The sequence below is a fragment of the Panthera tigris genome, chromosome E1, assembly GCF_018350195.1.
Source record: "Panthera tigris isolate Pti1 chromosome E1, P.tigris_Pti1_mat1.1, whole genome shotgun sequence".
NCBI classification, from domain to species: Eukaryota; Metazoa; Chordata; class Mammalia; order Carnivora; family Felidae; genus Panthera; species Panthera tigris.
The window spans coordinates 15,277,001-15,300,524 of record NC_056673.1 but is presented as its reverse complement, the minus strand read 5'-3'; the positions used below and the strand labels follow the sequence as shown (position 1 = coordinate 15,300,524).

Sequence of the window (23,524 nt, the reverse complement as noted above, 5' to 3'; positions counted from 1 at the left end):
GCTGGAAACACACGTGCACACGAACACTGGTACATGAATGCTCACAGCAGCATCAGTCACAGGGGACAAAAGAAAACCACCTAAATGTCCATCCGCTGATGAGTGGATAGACCAACAGTGGCATAGCTACACAGAGCGACGGGATTCAGCCATAAAACTATGGCTCTGCTAGAACCTGTACGAACCTTAAAAAGACCGTGCAAAGATTATGCTAAGGGAGAGAAGCCAAACACAAAAGAAGCCACACGTTGTAAAACTTCATTTATACGAAAGCCTTAAATAGGCAAATACAGGAGCTCCTGGGTGGCTCAGTCCATTAAGCGTCGGACACTTGATTTCAGTTCAGGTCGTGATTTCACAGTTTGGGAGTTTGAGACCTTCATCGGGCTCTGTACTGACAGCGCAGAGCCTACTTGGGATTCTCTCTCTGCCCTTCCCCTGCTGGTGATCTCTCTCTGTCTCAAAATAAATAAACTATGTATATATATAGGCAAATCCACGGAGACAGCGAACAGATTAGATTGGTAGTTGGAGGGGCTGGAAGGAGGTTGGGGGGAGATGGGGAGTGACTGCTAACAGGTACTGCATTTCTTTCCCAGGTGACGAAAATGTTCTAAAATTGACTGTGATGGTTGCCCAGCTCTGAATATACTAAAAACCATCTTTTGTACTTTATTTTTTTTTTAAGTAGGCACCATACCTGACATGGATCTCACGACCCTGAGATCAAGTCCTCTGTTCCACTGACTGAGCCAGCCAGGCACTCCCAATTGTATGTTTTAAAACAGCACGTTATATAACGTGTGGATCATATTTTTTTTTCGAGAGAGAGAGAGCATGAGCAGGGGAGGGGCAGAGAGTGAGAATCTTAAGCAGGCGTCACGTATAGCACAGAGCCTGACAATGGGGCTCGATCTCGACTGTGAGATCATGACCCGAGCCGAGATCGAGAGTCGGACACTTAACTGACTGAGCCACCCAGGCGCCCCTGAATCCTATTTTAGTAGAGCAACTATTTAAAACTTCAATGCCATCAGGCCCAGCAGCAGGGCCAGGTATAATGGGAAGCTGACCTGGGTCACATGGTGCAGGGGCTACTGGTTTTCCACATAAACAGTGATTTGAGGGGTGCTGGACTCTTGATTTCTGCTCAGGCCGTGATCTCACAGTTCATGAGTTCGAGCCCTGTGTCAGGCTCCATACTGACCATGCTGAACCTGCTTTAGATTCTCTCTTTCCCTCTCTCTCTGCACGCCCCTGCCCAAGGCTGTGCCTCTCCATCTCTCAAAATAAGAAAATAAGGAAAAAAACCAGTGATTTGGATCCCCACCTCACTCATTAGCAAAACCGTGATTTCCAGTAGATTAAAGACTACTGTGAGAGGAAATGCCATAACCATCCAGAAGATAATCAGGAGACTCTCCATAACCACTGGAGGAAAAGTCAGCCATATCCAGTCAACTAGGCAAATGTGGGCCCCCTGTGGCTGCATTATCTCCCTCCCAGGTTTGTATCCTAGAAACCCACGTACGGGTGAGAGGCTGATTTTTGCAGCATTGCTCGGCATAGCAGTACACTCGAAATAGCCACGCGTTCATCAGCAGAAGAATAGATTAATAAAATGCGGCATATGCGTGTAATGAAGTAGCGTGCAGTTAAAATGAATAAATTCAGGCTAGATAAATTAACATGGACACCTATCCAAACATGCTGATCCCCAAAGCAAACTTGAGAACAGTGTTTCTGAACATCTGTAGATCTCAAATATACAGCGCGATACTGTTTCTGGACGTTTGTAGATCTCCAGCCCTGCAGAGAATGTCCTAGCAGCGGTGGTCTCTGGGGAGGCAGGGAGAAGGGGGAAGGGACTGGGGAGGGCAACAAAGTGCCTTCACTTGTATCTGGGGTGCTAGAGCTCCGGTACGGGAGGAAAGCCAATCCAAAGCCAAAGTGGCGTGAAATCTGAAAATCTCGCTCTGTGTCCACCTGCCAAGTTGACAGGAATTCCGGGTTCCTATGATGGATTAAAAGTCAGATTTAGTGAGGTATAATTTACACGCTGTAAGTTTCTCCCCTTTTGAAGTTTAACTGCTACATACAATCTTGTTCTCACCACCGCAGTCAAGATAGGGAATACCTCTGTCACCCCAGAAAGTTCCCCCAGCCCTAGGCAACCACGGATTTGTTTTTATTCCCAACAGTTTTGCCTTTTCCAGACTCTTTTTTAAAGTGCATTTATATTCATTTTGAGAGAGAGAGAGAGAGAGAGCGAGCGAGCACATGCATGCACAGGAGGGGCAGAGAGAGAGGGACAGACGGAGTCTCAAGCTGTCTCGGTGTTGTCAGCACAGAGCCTGATGCGGGGCTCGAAGCCACAAATGGTGAGATCATGACCTGAGCTGAGATCAAGAGTCGGATGCTTAACTGACTGAGCCACCCAGGCGCCCCTCCACACTTTCTTTTAAAGGTAACCTTTCAGCATGTTGCCTTTTAAACCTAACTTCTCTCATGTAGCATAACGCATTGGAGATTCACCCACATGATCACAAGCACCCGTAGTTTGGTCTTTCTTATTACCAGATAGTCATTCATCACCTAGAGAAACCACAAGTTGTTGCTCAGTTCCCCTTTACGTTGAAGCACGTTTCGGTTTCCTTTTTTTTTTTTTTTTTTTTTTTTTTTTGAGTGTAATTGACCCACAACGTTACCCTGTCACCATACAATGCTATTACAATACCTTTGACTATATTCCCTATGCTGTGCCTTTTGTCCCTGTACACATTCCATACCTGGAAACCTGTGTCTCCCACATCCCTTCCCCAGTTTTGCCCGAACCCCCACCCCCACCCCTCTGGCAGCCACTGGTTTGTTCTCTGTGTTTATGGGTCTGTTTCTTTGTTCACTTGTTTTATTCTTTAGATTTCACATGAGTGACTTCACATGGTTTTTGTCTTTCTCTGACCTATTTCATTTAGCTTCGTACTCTCTAGGTCCATCTATGTTGTTGCAAATGGCAAGATCTCCTTCTTTTTTATGGCCGAGTGATATTCGTGCGTGTCTGTGTCACCTCTTTATCCATTCATCTATCCATATCTTGACTGTTGTAAATAATGCTGCAATGAACACACAGGTACACGCATCTTTTAAAATTAGCGTTTTCATTTTCTTTGGATAAATACCCAGTGTGGAATTACTAGATCATCTACTATTTTTTTTTTTCCACATTCTATTTATTCGCTCTTGAGGGATAGTTGACACAGGATGTTACGTGAGTTTCAGGTGTGCAACACAGTGATTCAACACGTGTATATATTATGCTTTGCCCACCACAACTGTAGCTACCCTCTGTCACCATACAACGCTATTACAATATCGCTGATTATATTCCCTATGTCGTGTCTTTTATTCTCGTGACTTACTCGTTTTACTGGAAGCCTGTATTTCCCCCTCCCCTGGGTATTTTCTGAGGAACCTCCATACAATTTTCCACAGTGGCTGCACCAATTTACATTCCCACCAATGTGCATGAGAGTTGCTTTTTCTCCACATCCTTGTCAATACTTGTTATTTCTTGTCTTTTTTATACTAGTCATTCTGACAGGTGTGAGATGGTATCTCGTGGGTTTGATTTGCATATTTCTGATGAGGACTGATGTTGAGCATCTTCCCGTGTTTCTGTTAGCTAGCTGTGTGTCTTCTTTGAAATAAAAAAACAATCTATTCTACCCACTTTTAATCGGCTTTTTTTTTAGTGTTGCACAAATTCTTCATATATTTTGGATTTAACCGTGATAATGGATATATCTTTTGCAAATTTCTTCCTTTCAGTAGGTTGTCTTTTCATTTTGTTGATGATTTCCTTTACTGTGCAAATAATCTTTATTTTGATGTAGTCCCTATAGTTTATTTTTGCTTTTGTTTCCCTTGCCTGAGGGGACATTTCTAGAAAAATGTGATGGAGGCTGACGTCCGAGAGATTACTACTTCTGTTTTCTTCTAGGAGTTTTATGGTTGCAGGTCTTATATTTAAGTCTTTAATCAATTTTGAGTTTATTTTTGTACAGGGTGTTAAAAAAAAAAAAAGTGGTCCAGTTTTCCCACTATCACTTATTGAAGAGACTATCTTTTCCCCACTATATATTCTTGCCTCCTTTGTTGTATATTAATTGACCATATAAGCATGGGTTTAACTATGGGCTCTTCGAGGGCACCTGGGTGGTTCAGTTGGTTAAGCATCAGACCCTTGATTTCACCTCAGGTCATGATCTCACGGTTTGTGAGTTTGAGCCCCATGTTGGGCTCTGCACTGACCGTGCAGAAACTGCTTGGGACTCTCTGTCTCCTTCTCTCTCTGTACCCTTCCCCTGCTCGCTCACTTGCTTTCAAAATATTTCAAAAAAGAAAGAATTATGGGCTCTCTGTTCAGGTGCTTAACTGACTGAGCCACCCAGGTGCCCCTGTTTATCTTTTTAAACAACAGCCCTTAGTTTCACTGGTATTTTCCTGTTTTTAAGTCTTCATTTATTCTACTCTGATCTTTATTATTTCCTTCTTTTAACTTTAGGCTTTGTTTGTTCTTTTTCTAGTTCCTTTGGGTGTAAGGTTAGATTGTTTGAGATTTTTCTTGTTTCTTGAGGTAGGACTGTATCTCTGTCAATTTCTCTTAGAACTACTTTCACTGCATCGCAAAGATTTTGGACCATTGTGTTTTCATTTTTGTCTCCATGTATTTTTTTAATGTTTGTTTATTTTTGAGAGAGAAACTCAGAGCATGAGCAGGGGAGAGACAGAGAGAGGGAGACCCAGAATCCAAAGCAGGCTCTAGACTCTAAGGTGTCAGCACAGAGCCCCACACGGGGCTCGAACTCCTAAACCGTGAGATCATGACCTGAGCTGAAGTTGGATGCTCAACCAACTGAGCCACCCAGGTGCCCTGTCTCCATGTATTTTTAAATTTTGTCTGATTTCTTTGTTAACCCACTTGTTGTTTAGTAGCATGTTGTTTATCCTCCATGTGTTTGTGGGTTTTTCCAGTTCTTTCTTTTAATTGATTTTTAGTTTCTTATTGTTGGGAAAAAATGTCTGATGTGATTTCAGTCTTCTTAAATAGGGAGATTTGTTTTGTGGTCTAACAGGTGATCAATCTTGGAGAATGTTCCAGCTGGTCTAATGTGCCATTCAAAGACAGTTTCCTTATTGATTTTCTGCCTGGATGGTCTATCCATTGATGTAATTGTTGGGGTATTAGTCACCTACTATTATATTACTGTCAGTTGTGTTCTTTATGTCTGTTAGTATTTATGTCTTTATGTATTTAGATGCTACAATGTTGGGTGTATACATATTTATAACTCTCATATTTTCTTGTAGGACTGATCCCCTTATCATTATATACTGCCCTTCTTTGTCTCTGTTTTAAAGTCTGTTTTGTCTGATGCAAGTATTGCTACCCCAGCTTTCCCCCCACCCCCACTTCCATTTGAATGTAATTTCTTTTTCCATCCCCTCATTTTCAGTCTGTGTCTTTAAGTCTGAACTGAGTCCCTTCTAGGCAGCTTATAGATAAGTCTTTTTTTTTTTTTCCTTTTTTTATCCATTCTGTAACCCCATGCCTTGTAAGCATTTAGACCATGTAAATTTATTTATTTTTTAACATTTATTTATTTTTGAGACAGAGAGAGAGCATGAATGGGGGAGGGTCAGAGAGAGGGAGACACAGAATCTGAAACAGGCTCCAAGCTCTGAGCTGTCAGCACAGAGCCCGACGTGGGGCTCGAACTCACGGACCGCGAGATCATGACCTGAGCCGAAGTCGGCCGCTTAACCGACTGAGCCACCCAGACGCCCCTAGACCACGTAGATTTAAAGTAATTATTGATAGGTGTGTACTTACTTGCATTTTGTTCATTGTTTCCTGCTGGTTTTTGTGAGTTTCCAGTTATTGATAAACTGCATAGCACTGCTAAACAGGTTTTTGTGTGGATCTACGTCTTCATTTCTCTTTCCCACCTCCAACTTTCTTCAGTACGTATCTTCTAGTGTTCCTATAATGAACTAGTGTTTTTTATGTAATAAAAACCACAACTGAAAAAGCCAACAGTGATATATCACACTTGCTGCCTTTCAAGCCAGCAAGGATTTTTGTTTTTTTTTAAATAACTGGAAATCTGTACCTCTTAATTCCCTTCACCGGTTTTACCTGTCCCTTCCTTCCTGTCCCTCCCCTCTGGCAACTACCAGTTTGTTTCGGTTTATGAGGATGTTTCTGGTTTTTTACTCATTTGCTTTGGTTTTCAGATTTTGCATGTAAGGGAAATCATATGGTGCTTTTCTCTCTGACTTATTTCGCTTAGTATAATACTCTCTAGGTCTATCCATGTTGCACAAATGAAAAGCTCTCATTTTTTTAGGGTTAATATTCCCTTGTGTATATATAGAATATATACATACATACACACACACCCATATACATACATATACCACATTTTCTTTATCCATTCTTCTATCAGTGAATACTCGTGTTGCTTCCATAATTTGGCTATTGTAAATAATGCTTCAGTAAACACGGGAATATCCATACCTTTTTGAATTAGTGTTTTTGTTTTCTTTGGGTAACTACTCAGTAATGGAATTACCAGATCACATGGTATTTCTACTTTTACTCTTTTGAGTAACGTCCATACTGTTTTCCACAGTGGCTGCACCAGTTTGCATTCCCACCAACAAGGAATGGGTTCCTCATCACATCTTCAGCAACACTTACTTCTTGTCTATTTGACGCTAGCCATTTCTGACAGGTGTAAGGTGGTATCTCCCGGTAGTTTTGATTTATACTCCCATGATGATTATTGATTTCATGTATCTGTTGGCCATCTGTATACTTGCTTTAGAAAAATGTCTACTTAGGGGCGCCTGGGTGGCTTTGTTGGTTAAGCATCCAACTCTTGATTTCTGATCAGGTCATGATCTCATGGTTCGTGAGTCCAAGGCCTGCATCGGGCTCGGCGCTGACAGTGCAGAGCCTGCTTGGGATTCTCTTTCCCTCTCTCCCTGCATCTCTCACTCATGTGCTCCCTCTCTCTCAAAATAAATAAACTTTACAGGTTTTTTTTAATCTTCTTTTTAAAGAAAAATGTCTGTTCAGGTTCCCTGCCCATGTTTTAATCAGATTATTTGGGGGATTTTGGTGTTGAGCGTGTAAGTTCTTTATATATTTTGGGTATTAAGGGCACCTGGGTGACTCGGTTAAGCATCCGGCTTGGGCTCAGGTCATGATCTCATGGTTTGTGAGTTTGAGCCCCACATTGGGCTCTCTATCAGTGAAGAGCCCACTTCTGATCCTCTGTCTTCCTCTCTCTCTGCCCCTTCCCTGCTCTGTCTTTCAAAAATAAATGTTAAAAATTTTTTAATATATTTTGGGTATTAACCCCTTCTCAGATCTATCATTTGCAAGTATTTTCTCTCTTTCAGTAAGTTGTCTTTTTCATTTTACTAATGGTTTCCTTTGTGTGTACAAGCTTTTTATTTTGGTATGGTCCCAGTAGTTTATTTTTGCTTCTGTTTCCCTTGCCTGAGGAGACCCATCCATAAATATGTTGCTAAGACTGATGTCCAAGAGATGATTGCAAACCAGCAAGGGGTTTTAAGGCAGCCATACTCAGCTTTGTTGAGGGTACAATGCATCATCCATACAGCCTTTCCAGAGGACAGTTTGGCACAATGAAGCAAGAAACTTGATATGTGTGTACCTTTGGGCGGGTAATGTCACTTCTAGGAATTCATGCATTCATTCAGCAGGTGTTTGTTGACCTACCCAGTGTACTGAGCCCCAAGCAGGGTGCCAGGAAGCTGGTGGTGAGTGAGACAGATGTAGTCCTCACGCCCAAAGAACTCTCAGCAGGGGAAGGACAGTTCTCACTCAAGTGTCTATGCAGGGACAGGGTGAGCAGTTCTGCAAAGGAACTCCTGTCCTGGGTTGTGAGCACCAGCCCTGTGCTGAGCAGCTGTGTGGCCTGGCAAGTCCCTCTACCTCTCTGAGCCTGATGAAAGCAGTCCTTCTGTATCAAAGTCTAGGTATTAGTTCTTTATAAAGGAACTGGCTCCTACGCCAGGCTTCACTCTCCCTACAGAAAGCACTGTTGTAACTTCCTCAAAGCTCCAGTGAGGCAGAGGCAATGGTTGTATAATCTGGGAATAGACTATTATGTTGTATACTATATATAGCACCTGTATAATTATATACTATACTTCACATACTTTAGAAAGATGATATTCATAGTATGTGAATTGTATCTTGATAAATCTGCTATTTAAACTAACAAGGGACCAATGCTGCTAAAAATGTTTTTTTTCTGGTGAGAAATGTAAGCTTTATGAACATTAGACTTCCAGAAACCAGGAAAAACCTCTAGGGGAGAAGGGGACTCTGTGGTTAACTTCCGAAATGGGCGTGGGGACAGAAGTCTAGGTGACAAAGGAACCGTTTGCTTCTCCTCCCACGGCAGAGGACCACTAACCTTGGCCACAAAGTAGTGCTGGGGTGTCCCACGGTTAGTATGAATGGGGGGCCCAGGGATGTCTCTCCAGAACAAAAGGCTTTTCCAAGCCCTGCTGGCTCTGTCTGTCTCCTTAGCTTGTCCCCACCCTCTGCCCATTTGTTGGTTCTAATTCCAGATACCTGAAGCCAGATGTGGACAAGAAATCCAAACACAAGACGGCAGTAAAGAAGAAGACCCTGAACCCCGAGTTCAACGAGGTATGAGGGGCTGGTGAGGCTGCTGGGAAGCTGCTTGCTCTCCCTCAGGGCAGTGTTTGCCGGAAAGACTGGCTTTTCCAAGGGTTACTGTGGAAACTGAGAGGTGGAGAGGGGCCGACAGGAGAGCCCCTAACCATGAGAGGTGGGGGAGAGGCAAGGCCAGGCTGGACCAGGCCAAGGTGGTGCAGGTGGAGATGCAAGGAATCCCGGAAAGCTCTTCAGAGGATCCAGCTGATTGGGACTGTGGCCATGAGGATGTGGAGGTGGAAGGGGGGGACCTGACAACAAGAGGGGAGGTACAAGCGAGATGGAGGAAGCTCTGGTGGGTGTGAGGATTTGAGATGTCCCAGGGCCTTGAGAAGTTCTGCTCCGGGTGGATCCCAAGGTCTTCAGCTCGGGGGCAGGGGCATATGGAGAGGAGCAGAGGGGCCTAGGGAAGAGCCCGCGTGACTGAGGGGCAGGAGGAGGAGACCAAGGAGATGCTTTCAGAGAGTGAAGGGGATACCAGATGTCAGATGATCCCGGAAGCTGTGGGGGAGAGACTTTCACAAGGCAGGGAGTGGTCAACAGAGCCAGACCCAAGAGCGGTCAAGCATGCTAAGGTCGCCAAGTGTGTGTTGATTTGGTGATGAGGCTCCTGGGGATCTGGAGAGAGCGGCTTCAGTGACATTGGAACCAGGCAGGTTGGAGAGCAGGGGAACTTGAGGACCCCAGCCAGGTTCTCGGGCAGAAGTGGGTGGAATGGGTGAGGATCTGCCACCATCTACCACTGAGCACTGATCACCCTCCCATCCACCCCTCCCCCTCTCCCTTCCTTTCTCCCTCCATTCATTCACCCCTCACCGCACCCCAGAGCCTTCCTGGCCACTGGCCAGGTTCCAGGCCCCGTGGTGTTGGCCCTGACTCTTCTTCTGACCACCAGGAATTCTGTTACGAGATTAAGCATGGGGACCTGGCGAAGAAGACCCTGGAAGTCACTGTTTGGGATTATGACATTGGAAAATCCAACGATTTCATTGGTAAGAGGACACAATGAGAATGTCCTTTAGCCACATGCCTGTTCTGGGTTCGCAGAGGACAGCAGCCCTGAATCCAGGCCACAGCCTCTGCTTCCTAGCCTCTATGGCCCCAGCTTTCCCCAGACTATCTGACCCCAGGCACAAGGGGCCTCAGACTTTATCCAGCCTGACTCCATGTGACAGAGGAATAGATAGGCCCAGAGAGGGAAAGGGGTCTGGGAGGGTCACACACCAGCCTGTGTAGAGCAGTGGTGAGAGGTGAAGATGGTCAGTGCTTTGGGCTGGACTCGGAGCCCTTGGGGCCCTGAATTCCTGGTGGGCGTCGGCATCAGCGTCTTGGCTGTGCATAGTGGAGCTGCCTCCATCCCTCGGCTAAGACGTGACCACACCTTACCCCCAGCACTGCTCTGGCCCTAGAGAGGGGAAGGACAGGATCCCAGGGCTCTGGTTTCGCAGTGGGGATGGGGGTCAGGCTAAGAGTGTGGTGTGGTAGTCAAACCACTGCTCACCCTCAGAGCCCAGTGGGCAGGGTGGAGGGTCCAGCCCTGGAGGGGGTGGTTTTGGGGTGGGGGGCACTTGTTCAAGAGGGTTAGTCTTATGGGAACCCCTGCCCCCAGGCCCTTGGGCGTCAGAAGGTCACCATGTCCCTCGCTACTTCTTCGGCTCCCTTCTTGCAGGAGGCGTGGTTCTGGGCATCAATGCTAAGGGCGAGCGCCTGAAGCACTGGTTCGACTGCCTGAAGAACAAGGACAAGCGGATCGAGCGCTGGCACACGCTCACCAATGAACTCCCAGGGGCTGTGCTCAGCGACTGACCAGCCCCCACCTGCTGCCGCACCCGCCCCTGCCTGTCACCTGGCCCAGCACCAGCCTGGCCCTGGGCTTCCTCAGCTACCACCAAGGGCCTTGGCCCTCATCTTGGGGGAGATCCAGGATGCTGCTCAGACACAGAGCCACTGCAGCCCCCGCTTGGAGGCTGTGGAGGACCTAGCCACTCCAAGGGAGAGCAAGGCCAGAAAGCTGGGCCTGCTTCCAGCCCCCTGGGGCCCAAGAGAGCAGGAGATGGGAGAGGACCTTGGCCTCAGCACCCACCCCAGGGAGGGGAAGGGGGCCACCCAGGGGCTGAGGACCCTATTTGAGGTCAGTAGTAAGTCACGGGGACCCCAGGTGGAGAGAACAGGAGTGCAGGGGCGCCTTGGCCTTGGTGGGGCCAGGGAGAACTCCTGAGGGACATTAGGGAGAAAGGGGCATGAGGGGAAGAGTTGGAGAAGTTTATTCCCAAAAGGAAGCTCTTACTGCAACCGTTCGTCTCTGGCATTACTGGGCAGATGGAGAAAAGTTGACCTGAGAGCAAGAATGGTCAAGTTCCTACAAGCTCACTGAACATGGGCAATTGGCAAGCACTTCAATGATTCCACGAGCCGCTGGAGAAGAATGAGAACCAGGGCCTACCCTCAGAGTTCCTGGTCTAATCAGGGAGCTAGAAACCATTACAACAGGGAGTGAGGAGTGCCAAGGCCAGGTTGACATAACTGGTGAGTGCCATGGATTCTGACTCTGCTGGGAGGTTGGGAGGGCTTCCTGGAGGAGGTGATGCCTCAGCAAGGCCTTGAAGGATGAATGGGTTTCTAGGCAGATAGAGGAAAGGCAGTGTGTGCAGTGGAAATGATCTACAAAGGCCTGGAGGGGAGAGTATGGTGATTGGGTCAAGGATCACTGTGCAAGACGTGGGGTCTCACTCTGGAGACAGGGTTAGGACAGGCATGGGGGTAGGGGTGATGTCACCCAGCCCTGCTCTCACCCCATCCCTTCCTGCCAGGCTTACCCCAGTTCATAGGGGGGAAGTGATGGGTCAGGGTCAAGTTCAGTCCTCAGACCCAGTTCTCCTACCTTTAATCTTTCTCCTCCCTAAGAACCTGGAGGATGGATCCAGCCTCTCATTATTACCAGCTTAAGCATGAGGCCAGCTCTAGTCCAGAAGAGTCCCTCTTCCCTTTTTCATGAAGCAAAAAGTCCCCATCCTCACCCTCTTCCTTCACCCACCCCCCACTTCTGAGTTCAGGGCTAGGGAGTGAGAGGCCCAGATGAGTGCCCTACATCTTGACCCTACTGTGGCCACTGGTGTTCCTTTCAGAGTGCTGGGTGGCAGTCCGGGGCCTCATTTCTGGGAAGACCTGTGAGGCTGGCTCCTCTCCCTCCAAGGGCTGAGACACCCTGCTTGGTGGGCCTTGCACGCTGAGTCAGGTTGAGGGCATTGGAATCTTGGGGCCCAGGTATGAAGCCCCAAACTTTTCCTGCCTACCCAGGGGCCTTCAAGGTTGCTGTATGAACTAATGCAAAACCAAGGAATTTGTGTTTGTCCCATCACTGTGCTGATGGAGGAAACAGAGGCCCAGAGTGGGAAAGTGACCTGCCTGAGGCCTTCCTGCCCTACCACAGCTAGCAAAGGCTGGGCTTCATGGCCCCTGCCTCACCCCCAGCCCAGAGCTATGGACACAATGGAAGTAGGGTGCTGGACTCCTACACAAGAGGTCCATCCTGTAAGCTGCCTGCCTAGGGCTCACTCTTGCCTGCTGCAGACACAAAGCACATCACCATCTGAGGCCTGAGGTGATGATTCGAATTCCACCAAGTGCCCATCAGCCCTTTCCCACTTTGCAGGTTGAACAGGATTCCAGCCCCCAAACAGTAGCTGGAAAACTTGCTGGTCACGGAGCCTTGGTTTTCCTGTCTTTAAGGTAGCTTTGTGTATGTTAAGGGTTTTACGTGCACTGTCGTAATGAATCCTCACACTTCTATGGGGTGGGTTTGTCGTCCTCATTTGACAGACGAAGCTGAGATTCAGAGAGGCTGTGTAGTCTGTCAGTGGCACACAGCTGGGAAAGGGCAAACCAGGACTCAGCCCAGGTCCTGTGACTGCCACGTCGTCTGGTTGTCTGGGAGATCGTATTCTCTAGGCCTCTGCCTCCGGGCTTCTGGAGGGTTCAGCAGATAGCAGACTCAGTAGGGTCTGGTGCATGGTGAAGGGGTAGGACCACGGCAGTCCTGCTGCCTCAGCTGCTAGATAGCTTTGAAATCACTTCTGCCATTCACAGCTTCCCCAGAGGTCCCCACAGTCCAGGCCGAGAGCTCAGCTATCCATCCCTCCCTGGGCTCTGAGTCCATGGGCCAGGCCGTGCTCCTCACAGGGGCTCAGGCAAGGGTTCCTCTTTTAACCACAAGGCTGGTGTGGGGGAACCTTTGGGGAGCAAGCAAAGAGATGGCCTATTTTGGAGGGGCCTCCTGTCTGGGTGAGCCCTGGGTATCTTCTTAGCTTTTTCTTAGCTTTGCCTCTTGGAGGACCTCATTCAGAAAAGAACCCCACAGACTTTCTGTGAAGATACTGAACTGAATGGCAAGGCTAGAAGGGGCTAGGAGTCTCAACAACTCCTTTATTAGACAGTGGGAAAACAGAGGACCAGCAAATGCGAGGAGCCCACTTGGGGCTCTTTACTGCCCCAGGCTGTACAAGGGTAGACTTGGTCCTGAAAGATGGTCCCTCGTGACCAGGGACAGTCAGGATAAAAGATGGATATTCTGGACAGACAGCCCCAATGGAGGGTGGGGTGCTTAGGAAGGAGCCCCCCACCCCCGCTTACCCCCAGGGAGGAGTGAATCTTCACCAGGACCCTGGCACTGCTCTGGACCCCTCGCAGATTGTATCTGCTGAAGAAAAAGCTCTTTGGGAAGCTGCAGTATCATCTCTGCCTTTGGCCCCAAACTGGCATCTTTCCTCTGGTCTAAGACTGGAAAGTTGACGCCCCTCCCTACCAACCACCACCACAAAGTCATTCCAAAGTTTGGTGTCAGTAACCAGGAAGTTGCCCGACAGCACGCTGCATCCTCCTCCACCCCCACCGCCACCACTAGCCAATCAATCCCAGACGGGCCCCGTCTTCCAACCCTGAAGCGGTAACCTCCTGACCCCTAGCGGCAAGAGCGAGGAACTGCACCTCCCGGCCCGTGCATGTCCTACTGTTTGTTTCTTCTCAAACCGAGAGAACCTCCCGATGCATGGACTCTGGCTGTCGTCGACGCAGACTCTCGTGCACTGCTTAACACCGTTTTGCTACCATGTGGTGGCTGCAGAAAAGGTCCTTAAACTGCAGCCCCACACACACAATTTTTGTACTTTCGTCTGACCTACTCGAAGGTGTCCTTTTTAAGTCTTATTTGTTAATATTTATAACGACCTATAATCCAAAGTAAATGAAAACATTCACTGCAATTCAATTGGCTTGGGAGACTCCTTTAAATAGAGTTGATAGGACCGAAAAGAATGAGAGAATGGCAACTGAGGCTCATTCAGCACATTGTCTCCTTTAACTCTTCACAAAGAACTCATGAGAGGTAGGTCTCAGGTTACAGATGGGAAAACTAAGGCTCAGGTTAAAATGTACTGAATCACACAGCTTGTAAGTGACACAACTAGGATTCATCTCATGCCTCCCAAGACTTTACAGCAGGATCGGCATGCCATGCTGTCACCCACTCATTCAACAAACAGTTGTGAAGTATTAACTCCACCACCAGGCACTGGTGGGTCAGATTCATCATCAAGACAGCCAACAAACAGTAAACATAGCATGTTCAAAGATGACAATAGGGGCATCTGGCTGGCTCGGTCGGTGGAGCACACAACTCGATCTCAGGCTCATGAGTTTGAGCCCCACAGTGAGAGTACAGATTACTTTTTTTTTTTTTTTAATGACAAAAAGGACATAAAAGGAGTAAGGTGGGATGGGAGGGAGAGGTTGGGCTTAAATAAGGTGAGGTGGCCCTCCAAAGAAGGTGACTTTTGAGCTAAAATTTGGAGGGGGCTGAGGGAGGGAACTATGGAGATACTCAAAATGGAATGAGGGTATTTTATTTTTAAGATTTAAGTGATCTCCACACCCAAAGTCGGGCTTGACCTCACAACCCCAAGATCGAGTCTCCTGCTTCACCGACAGAACCAGGCAGGTGGCACCAGGAATGGAATGTTTTGGGTGGAGGAAGTGGCCAGTATCCCTCGGGGTGGGGGCAGGTGTGGCAGGAATGAGAATAGCAAGGAGACCAATAGGGCCAGAGCAGGGTGGGGCAAGGGAAGAGCAGTAAATGGGAGCACAGGACAGAGGACCAAGTAGGACTGAAAAACTGTGTGTGAGATGGGAGCTTATTTCATTCCTAACAGGCCACCTACTCAGAACAAACCTACAGTCTCTCCTTCTAGATACTCCAGCACAATGAAGGTAGCAAACCCCACACAAACCCTCAGCACAAAGGAAGATAGAAAGGTCATGGGAGGAAAGACAATTCTTGTGCTATTTCAGGAGGGGAGTCCTTAAGAACTCTAGGAAAATAATAGGGACCAGAGAGAAGGTGCCAGAACTATAATAGCAGCAGCAATAATACCCATATAGAGAGCTCTCACAAAGTGTACTCATTTAATCCTCATAATTATGAAACTGTTTCCTCATTTTATAGATGGGAAAACTGGGGAACAAAGGATAATTAAAGGGTAGAGCTGGATTTGGTCCCAAGCCTTATGGCTCCAGAATCCATACTCCTAATCTCTACACTATGCTGCTGTAAGAAGCAAATGGTGTTGCCAGGTCTGGTGGAAGATGCCCAGGTCCCACTAGGTTTCTTGTAGGTTCAGCCTTATTCACGCCCACCCCAGCAGGGTTCTGCTCTGCTGGGAAAGATTTTCTAGTGCTCACTCTCAGGGTCCTGTAATGCTCACCTTTGCCCAGTGGGTTCCTGTCATAGGCCCCCAATTCCCTTCTGTGTGTCTCCTGACCACAGGCAGGCAAGATCTCTTCCTGGAGAACATGTTGAACTGGGAAGCACTTATGTGGCTTTGAACCAATGAAATTACCTTATAAGAATCAGAAAACTGAGAAACCAAGATCTTGCTGAGCCTCCTGCACTGCACCTTCCTCCACCCTGTCAACACACATGGATTTATCAGTTAATAAATGATGCAAAATTGTGGCCTCAGCCCCACGTCGGGGTGGCTTTTGAGCTGAGCTACCCAGAAATATTTTCTGACTCTTATTTAGCTTCTCAGGAGAGAAATGGTTCAGATTAGAACTCACCTCCTTAGATCAAAGGGCCAGGGGATAAAACCATGGCTATGGGCAAGGAGACAAGGGACACCGGGTCAAGCATCTGACTCTTGAGTTTGGCTCAGGTCACAATTTCACGGTTCATGAGATGGAGCCCCATGTCAGGCTGCTCCAGGCTGATGGCACAGAGCCTGCTTGGATTCTCTCTCTCTTCTCTCTGCCCCTCCTCCCGTACTGTCTCTCGAACATTAAAAAAAAAAAAAAAAATGGTAAACAACCAAAACACTAAAGAAACAAGGAAATAACCTAAATTCCATTATAACCTAAATTCCATTATAGCCTATCTGAAAGCTAGAGAGTCATGCAGTCATTTCCATTTTTAAATATAAACATGGTGAGAGCTTGGAAATGTAGGAAAGTGAAGGAACAAAGCAAAATTGAGTGTAGAGGGCAGTTCTTTTCAATTATCTGTGGCAAAATATAAATAAAAATTTTCAGTTTAGGACGTGGGGGCAACCTGGCTGTGCCATCTCTCACCTTACTGATCACCAAGGTTGATTCAGTTGACCTGCCTGGGTAGGCAGGTGTCCCCTTCCTCCATCACCACTCCATGTGTATCCCTCCCAAAGCTGTGCACCCAGAGAAGACAACCTTCCCTGATGGAAGAGGACCATTCTCTGTCAAGGGTATAGGAGTAGCCACACTCACTAGAACCTTCAAACAAGTTTTCAAGGTCCATTTGCAGGAAAACATAAGGTAGTCAAGCTTCCAAGACTCCAGACACAGCCAAATGAAGCACTCCATGTGGCAGTCTGCCTTTTTTTAGAAAAAAAAAAAATCATTTTAACCATTTTTAAGTTGGCAATACACTGGCGTTAAGTACATTCCCAATCTGGTGCAACCATCACCACTATTTCCAGAAGTTTTTCATCAGCCCAGACATTGCATACTCATTGAACAATGTAACTCCCCATTTCCTCCATACTCAGAGCCTGGTATGCTCTATTTTACGATCTTTACGAATTCCCTGTTCCAGGTACTTTACATAATTGGAATCCTGTATCTGTCTTGTTATGACTGGCTTATCTCATTCAGCGTATTTCAAGTCTCCTCCATGTTGTAGTCTATACCAGAATTTTGTTCCTTTTATGGCTGAATAACATGAATATATGTTTTATCTTTTCATCTGTGCTTTAAGTATATTCTATGCCCCAAGTGGCACTTGAACCCTTGACCCCAAGATTGAGTCACATGCTCTGCCAGCCAGGTACCCCATCCATTCATCTGCTGACGAATACTTGGGTTGTTTCCATCTTTGGGTTCATGCAAATAATGCTGCTAGGAATATTGTTGTACAGATTATCTTTAAGTCCCTGCTCATACCTCGGAGTGGAATTGCTGGGACATATGTTTGCGGAACCACCAAGCTGTTTTCCACAGTGGCTGCAACGTTATACATTCATTCCTACCAGACATGCACAAGGGCTCCATTTTCTTCACGTCCTCACCAAACTTTTTGTCTTTGTAATAATTATCCTAATGGGTGTGGAGTTGTAGCTTACTCTGGCTTTCATTTTCATGTACCTAATGATTGGGGATGTTGAGCATCTTTTCACATGCTTATTGGACATTTGTGTACTTTCCCTGCAGAGGTGTGTATTTAAGTCCTTTGCCCATTTTTGAATTAAGTTTACATTGTTCAATTGTAGGAGATCTGTGTTCTGGATACTAATCCCTTATCAGATGTATGCTTTGCAAATATTTCCCTTCATTCCATGGGTTGTCTTTTCACTTTCAATTGTCCTTTGATGCACAAGGAGTTCATTTTGATTAAGACCAATTTATTTTGTTGCTTGTGGTTTTGTGGTCATTATCTAAGAGTTCATTGCCAAACCCAATGTCATGAAGGTTTTCCCTTAGGTTTTTTTCTAAGAGTTTTATAGTTGTAGCTCTTGAGTTTGTTTTCAACTCATTTTAATTTTTCTGTGTATGGTAAAGGTCTTAACTTTATTCTGCATGTGGTTGGATACCCAGTTTTCCTACCATTTCTTCAAATTCATTGATCCTTTCTTCTGCCTGCTCACAGCTTGTTGAACCCCTCCAGTGTTTCAGTTATTTGTACTTGTTATAGTTGCCATGTTTCACATCTGTAAGCTATTAACCCCAAAATACAGTGGTATAAATTTGCTTTAAACAAGTGATATGCTCTTCTAAAGATATCAAAAGAGGGGTGCCTGGGTGGCCCAGTCGGTTAAGCATCCAACTCTTGACTTCAGATCAGGCCATGACCTCAATGTTTGTGAGTTCAAGCTCGCGTGGGGCTCCACACTGACAGCACAGAACCTGCTTGGGACTCTCGCTCTCCTGCGCTCTTTCTCAAAATAAATAAACTTATCCTCTCATTTAAAAAAATATATGTATCAAAAAATATTTACTTCCACTCTTCACTCCTTCCTAAACATCTACATTTCTATCTGGTTATCATTTCTTCTCAGCCTGAAGAACTTTCTTCAGCATTCTCTGTTGTGAAATCTCATAACTAATTCTTCATTCTCTTTTACCTGAAAATGTCTTTATTTCACTTTCATTCTTAAGGATGTTTTCACTGTAGAATTCTGGATTGGCTGTTTTTCTTAGAACACTGTGTTCCGTGGTCTTCTGGCTTCTGTTGTTTCTAATGGAAAGTCAATTGTTTAAATTATTCCCTTGTATATAATTTATCTACTTGTTGATAAGTATGTATGCTATTTCCAGTATTTTTATTTTCAGCAGTTTCACTATAATGTGCCTGTTTTCTTTGTATTTATTTTGCTTAATTTTCCCTGGGTTTCTTGAATTGCAAATCTACCTTCTACAAAATAGGAGCAAATTTTAGTCATATTTCATTTTTCTCCATTCTGTTTTGCTTTCTTCTCTCCTTCTAGAACTATACTTACATGTATGCTAGCCCTTTTCATATGATCTCACAAGTGCTCTAAAAGCCATGCTCATTTCTAAAAATATTTTTTCTCTCCTTCAGATTGAATAATCTCTATTGAGCTAACTTCAAATTCACTGATCCTTCCATCATTTTCATTTCTTATTCTCCTGTTAAGCCCATCCAGTGAATCTTTATTTCAAATCTACTTTTCAGTTCCAAATGCCCATTTGGTTCTTCATTATAGTTGCAGTATCTGTAGGAATTTCTTCTTTTCATTGGTCACAAACATATTTTCCCTTTCCTTCTTGAACATAATCATATCAGCTTTAAAATCCTTGTTTGCTACGGTAGGACAATAAAACTGCTAATTTACATATCTAGGTCATCTCAGGGATAATCTCCATTGGTTGTCTCGAGTATGGGTCACATTTTTCTGATTCTTCATATGCGGAGTTTTGGATTATATCCAAGTTTATTGTAAATGATTTGACTCTAGATTCTATTATGCTCCTCTGAAGACTTAATTTTTATCAGTTACTTGGCTGAAATCATACTGTAAATTCTGTATCAGCAGTGGGTGGCAGCTGAAATGTCAGTGCAGTAAACAAAGAGATTTTTAGATGAGGAAATTATTTGGGCATATTTTTTAATGTTGACTTTGTTTCAAAAAGCACAACATGGCATAATCTGCATAACTATTCTATAAATTGCTCAGAGGAGTCATTTCAAAATGCCAACACTGTTGAGAAGTTTCCAGCCATCAAAAAACAAAGAACACAAGTTCCCAGCTGTCAAAATTAATTCTTATTGAGTTTTCAATCTCTCCTAGAGAGAAGATTGGGCAGCACAAATGCTATTGTCCCCTCCTGCCTTCTTTTGGATTAAATGAATACTTTTTAGGATTACATTTTAGTTTATCTACAGATTTTTAGATATACCTCTTTGCATTATTTGCATGTAGCACTTGCATTAAGTATTACCATATATCCTTAATCTTTCAAGGTCTTAGAGTTAATAGTATCAAGTAAAATGGAAGAAATTAGCATTCAAATGGCTCCATTTACCACGCCCTGGCTGCCTTTTATGCTATAGTAACCATATGTATGATGTACCTACATGTTATAAATCCCACAAAATTTTTGCCTTAAACACATTATGAGATTTTTTAAAGATCCTGAGAAAAATAAGTCTTATATTACCTTCATATTTACCATTTATAGCGTTCTTCCATTCCTTCATGCAGATCCATTGTGAATGTCAGCTGTTCTTTCCTGTCTACAGTGCCACAGAAGATAAAACTTTTGGTGCTATTAACATTCACTTCATCACCCCAGAACTTTCAGGTATGGGTTCATGAACATAAATGCAATAAACAAAACTCTAGCAAATCAAATCTAAAAATATTTTTATAAAAATATGTAACAACTGGAGTTTATCCCAGGAGTGAAGGGCTGGTTTAATATTCAAAGAGCAATCAATATAATTCATTATATTAACAAACTAGAAAAGAAAACCCACACGATCACCTAAATAGATGCAGAAAAGGCATCTGACAAACCCAACTTACATTCTTAATAAGCGAGCAAGTTTAGTAGGTTGTAAACTCAACCTACTAAAGAGCACCTATGAAAAACTTAGAACTAACATTGTACTTAATGGTGAAACACTGAATGCTTTCTAGGAACAATACAAGGATGTCTACTCTTACCACTTCCATTCGGCATGGTACTGGAAGTTCCAGCCAATGCAATGAGGCAAAATAAACAGTCTCCAGACCGGAGCAAAAAAGTGAAAACTTTATATTCACGGACAATATGATTATCTATGAAAAAATTCTGAGATCTTAAAAACAAAAACAAAAACCCTGCTAGAATAAGGGAGTTTTAGCAAGGTTACAGGATATATATCAATACACAAATATCAAATTTTATTTCTAAATAATGGCAATGAGCAATCAAAAATTGAATTTTCAAAGGCAGTCACTTACAAAAACATCCGTAATTATTAAATATTTAGAAATGAACCTGACAAAAGAAGTGCAAAGTCGTATACTCTGAACAGTACAAAATATTGCTGAAGTTAAAGAATGCCTAAACTATTAGATAAGGTTACCTTGCTCATGGATCAGAAGACTCAGTATTATTAGAAAAGACACTTCACCAAACATATACAGATGGCAAATGAGCACATAAAAAGATGCTCAACTTCGTTAGTTATTAGGAAAATTTTAAACATACACACACACACACACACACACACACACACAAAGATGCCACTACACACCCATAAGAATGGAAAAGTTAAAGACTGACAATACCAAGTTCTGGAAAGAATGTGGAAAACAGCTTTCAGACACTGCTGGTGGAAATGTAAAATGGTATAATCACTTTATAAAACAGTTTGAGTTTCTTAAAAAGCTAAATATACACCTACCATGCCATCCAACCATTCCACTCCTACTTACCCACAAAAAGGGAAATATATGCCCACATAAAGACTTGTACACAAACATTCACAGCAGCTTTATTTGTAACAAAAACTGGGAATAACCAAATTGTCCATGAATAGGTGAATAAACAAATTGTGGTATATCATATAACAATGGAATGCTTCTCGGCAATAAAAGGAATGAACTGATGCATGCAACACGGATGAATCTCAAAACAATTATGCTGAACTGAAGAAGCCAGACACTCCCTCTAAAAAGAAAAGAGAGTACATACTATAGGATTCAATTTATACAAAATTCTAAAAAACGCAAACTAATGTAACAGAAAGCAGGTTAGTGGTTGATTGGGAATAGAGGCAAGGAAATTACAAAGTAACAACAGACACTTGTAAAGGTGAAGGCTATACTGACTATCTTGATTATGATGATGGTTTTACAGGGGCAAACATATGCCAAAGCTTATCAACCTGTAGTTTAGTACATGCACTTTATGTCAATTATACCTCAATAAAGCTGGAGTTTTTTTACTTAAAAAGTTGTATCTTTCAGAAATTTTCTAAAGATAGGCAAGTACACATACAGCATATTCTTCATTTTACACACAAGATTATACAGGTTAGGTATCTTCCTTTTCTCAGTTAACATATGCAGACATCAGACATCTTTCTGTATTAGAAGAAATGGTTTATCTTTAAAAAAAAAAAAAAACAAAAACATGGTGTACATAGTAAGGATATACCATGATTGATGGGCATTTAGGTTATTTCTAATATGCTATTATAATGCTGAAATGAACATTTTTGCATATACTTGTGACCATACACACACAAGCAAACGATGCAGGTGTTTAAAACTTTCATTTATACTGTCAGATAATCCTCTAAAAAAACATCTCAGGGGGCACCTGGCTGGCTCAATCAGTAGAGCATGTGATTCTTTCAAGCCCCACTACTGGGTGTAGAGATTACTTAAAACTAAAATCTTAAAACAAACAAAAAAACGGTCTCAGAATCTACATCAAACTGTTGGAATTAATAAATTAATTTAACAAGGTCATGGACTATGAGATAGTATACAATAGTCAATATTAAGCAGCAACAATATGAAAATGAAAAAAATTAAATACTATTTACAACATAAAAAAAAAAAAAAAAAAAAACACCTAGGAATAAGGCCAGTAAAAGATATCAGACCTCTACAAAGAAAACTACAGAATTGGAAAAAAAAAAAAATTAAAGAAATGGAGGAATATACTCTGTTCATGAATCAAAAGACATAATTGTGTAAGGATGTTAATTCTCTGAGCACGTATTTATGGAATAAAATGCTTACCAAAATCACAACAGGTTTTGTTATTGCTGTTCTACTACTGAAATTGCCAAGCCGATTCTAAAATATATATGGAAATGCAAAGAGCCAAGAATAACCAATACAGTCTTGAAGAGCAAAAAACTGGAGGATTCATGTTACCAGATACTGAACATAAGTGTACTGGCACTAAGACAAATAGACCAACGCTGGCGCTTTTGAATATCCATACAGGAAAATATTACTTTTAACATCTCCCTATTACCATATACAAAACAAATTCTAGGTGATTCCAGATCTAGATGTGATAGATCAAAGCTTCTAGAAAAAACACATAAAAGATTAATGATCTTGAGGTTTGCAAACATTTCTTAAATAAAACCTACAAAGCACTTACCTTAAAGGAAAATATGGGTAAATTAGACTAAATTAAGATCCCGTTTGTCAGAAGACATCAATATAATGAAAAGGCAAGGCATAGAATGATAGAAGGTAACTGCAGTAACAACCCCAAAAACATACCCTATTCCTAAATATACAGATTTCTTACAAATCAATAAGAAAATGACAACCCAACAGAAAAACAGGCAAAAGGTATTTAAGAAAAGAGGATATCCAAATGTCCAGTAAACAGATTTTAGTGCTCAGTCTCATTAGTCATCAGGAAAATGCCATTACAACCAGAATGACCACTACATATCCACCAGAAGACTACAACTAAAACCAGTGACCATACCAAATGCCACTGGCCATGTGGAGCAACTAGGACTCTCACACTGCTGGTAGGACTGAAAACAGCACAACTACTTTGGAAAACTGTTTTTGCAGTATCTACCTACAAAAGCTGAACATACGTATTCCCCATAACCCAGTAATTCCATTCTCAAGTATATATGCTACATTGATGCATACATGTAAATGCCAAAAGAGATGTACAATGTCCATAACATCATCACTAGTAACATCCCCAAATTGAAAATAATCC

At 43.6% G+C, this 23,524-nt stretch overlaps 1 protein-coding gene across 2 annotated transcripts in view; it reads left to right on the top strand.

Moving 5' to 3' along the window:
• The window catches only part of DOC2B (double C2 domain beta), a 33,641-nt gene extending 19,341 nt beyond the window's left edge, over window positions 1–14,300 (top strand). The window contains exons 7-10 of one of the 2 annotated variants that reach the window (XR_006210942.1): window positions 8,674–8,755; window positions 9,678–9,774; window positions 10,452–11,308; window positions 12,435–14,300. Coding sequence is in view for 1 of the 2 variants with exons in the window: in XM_042965380.1 (XP_042821314.1) it covers window positions 8,674–8,755; window positions 9,678–9,774; window positions 10,452–10,588 (316 nt within the window). In the remaining variant the exon portion in view is untranslated. Of the gene's footprint in view, window positions 1–8,673; window positions 8,756–9,677; window positions 9,775–10,451 lie in introns of both variants that reach the window. The other variant, XM_042965380.1, reaches the window with a different exon arrangement.
• The last annotated feature ends 9,224 nt before the right edge of the window (window positions 14,301–23,524 follow it).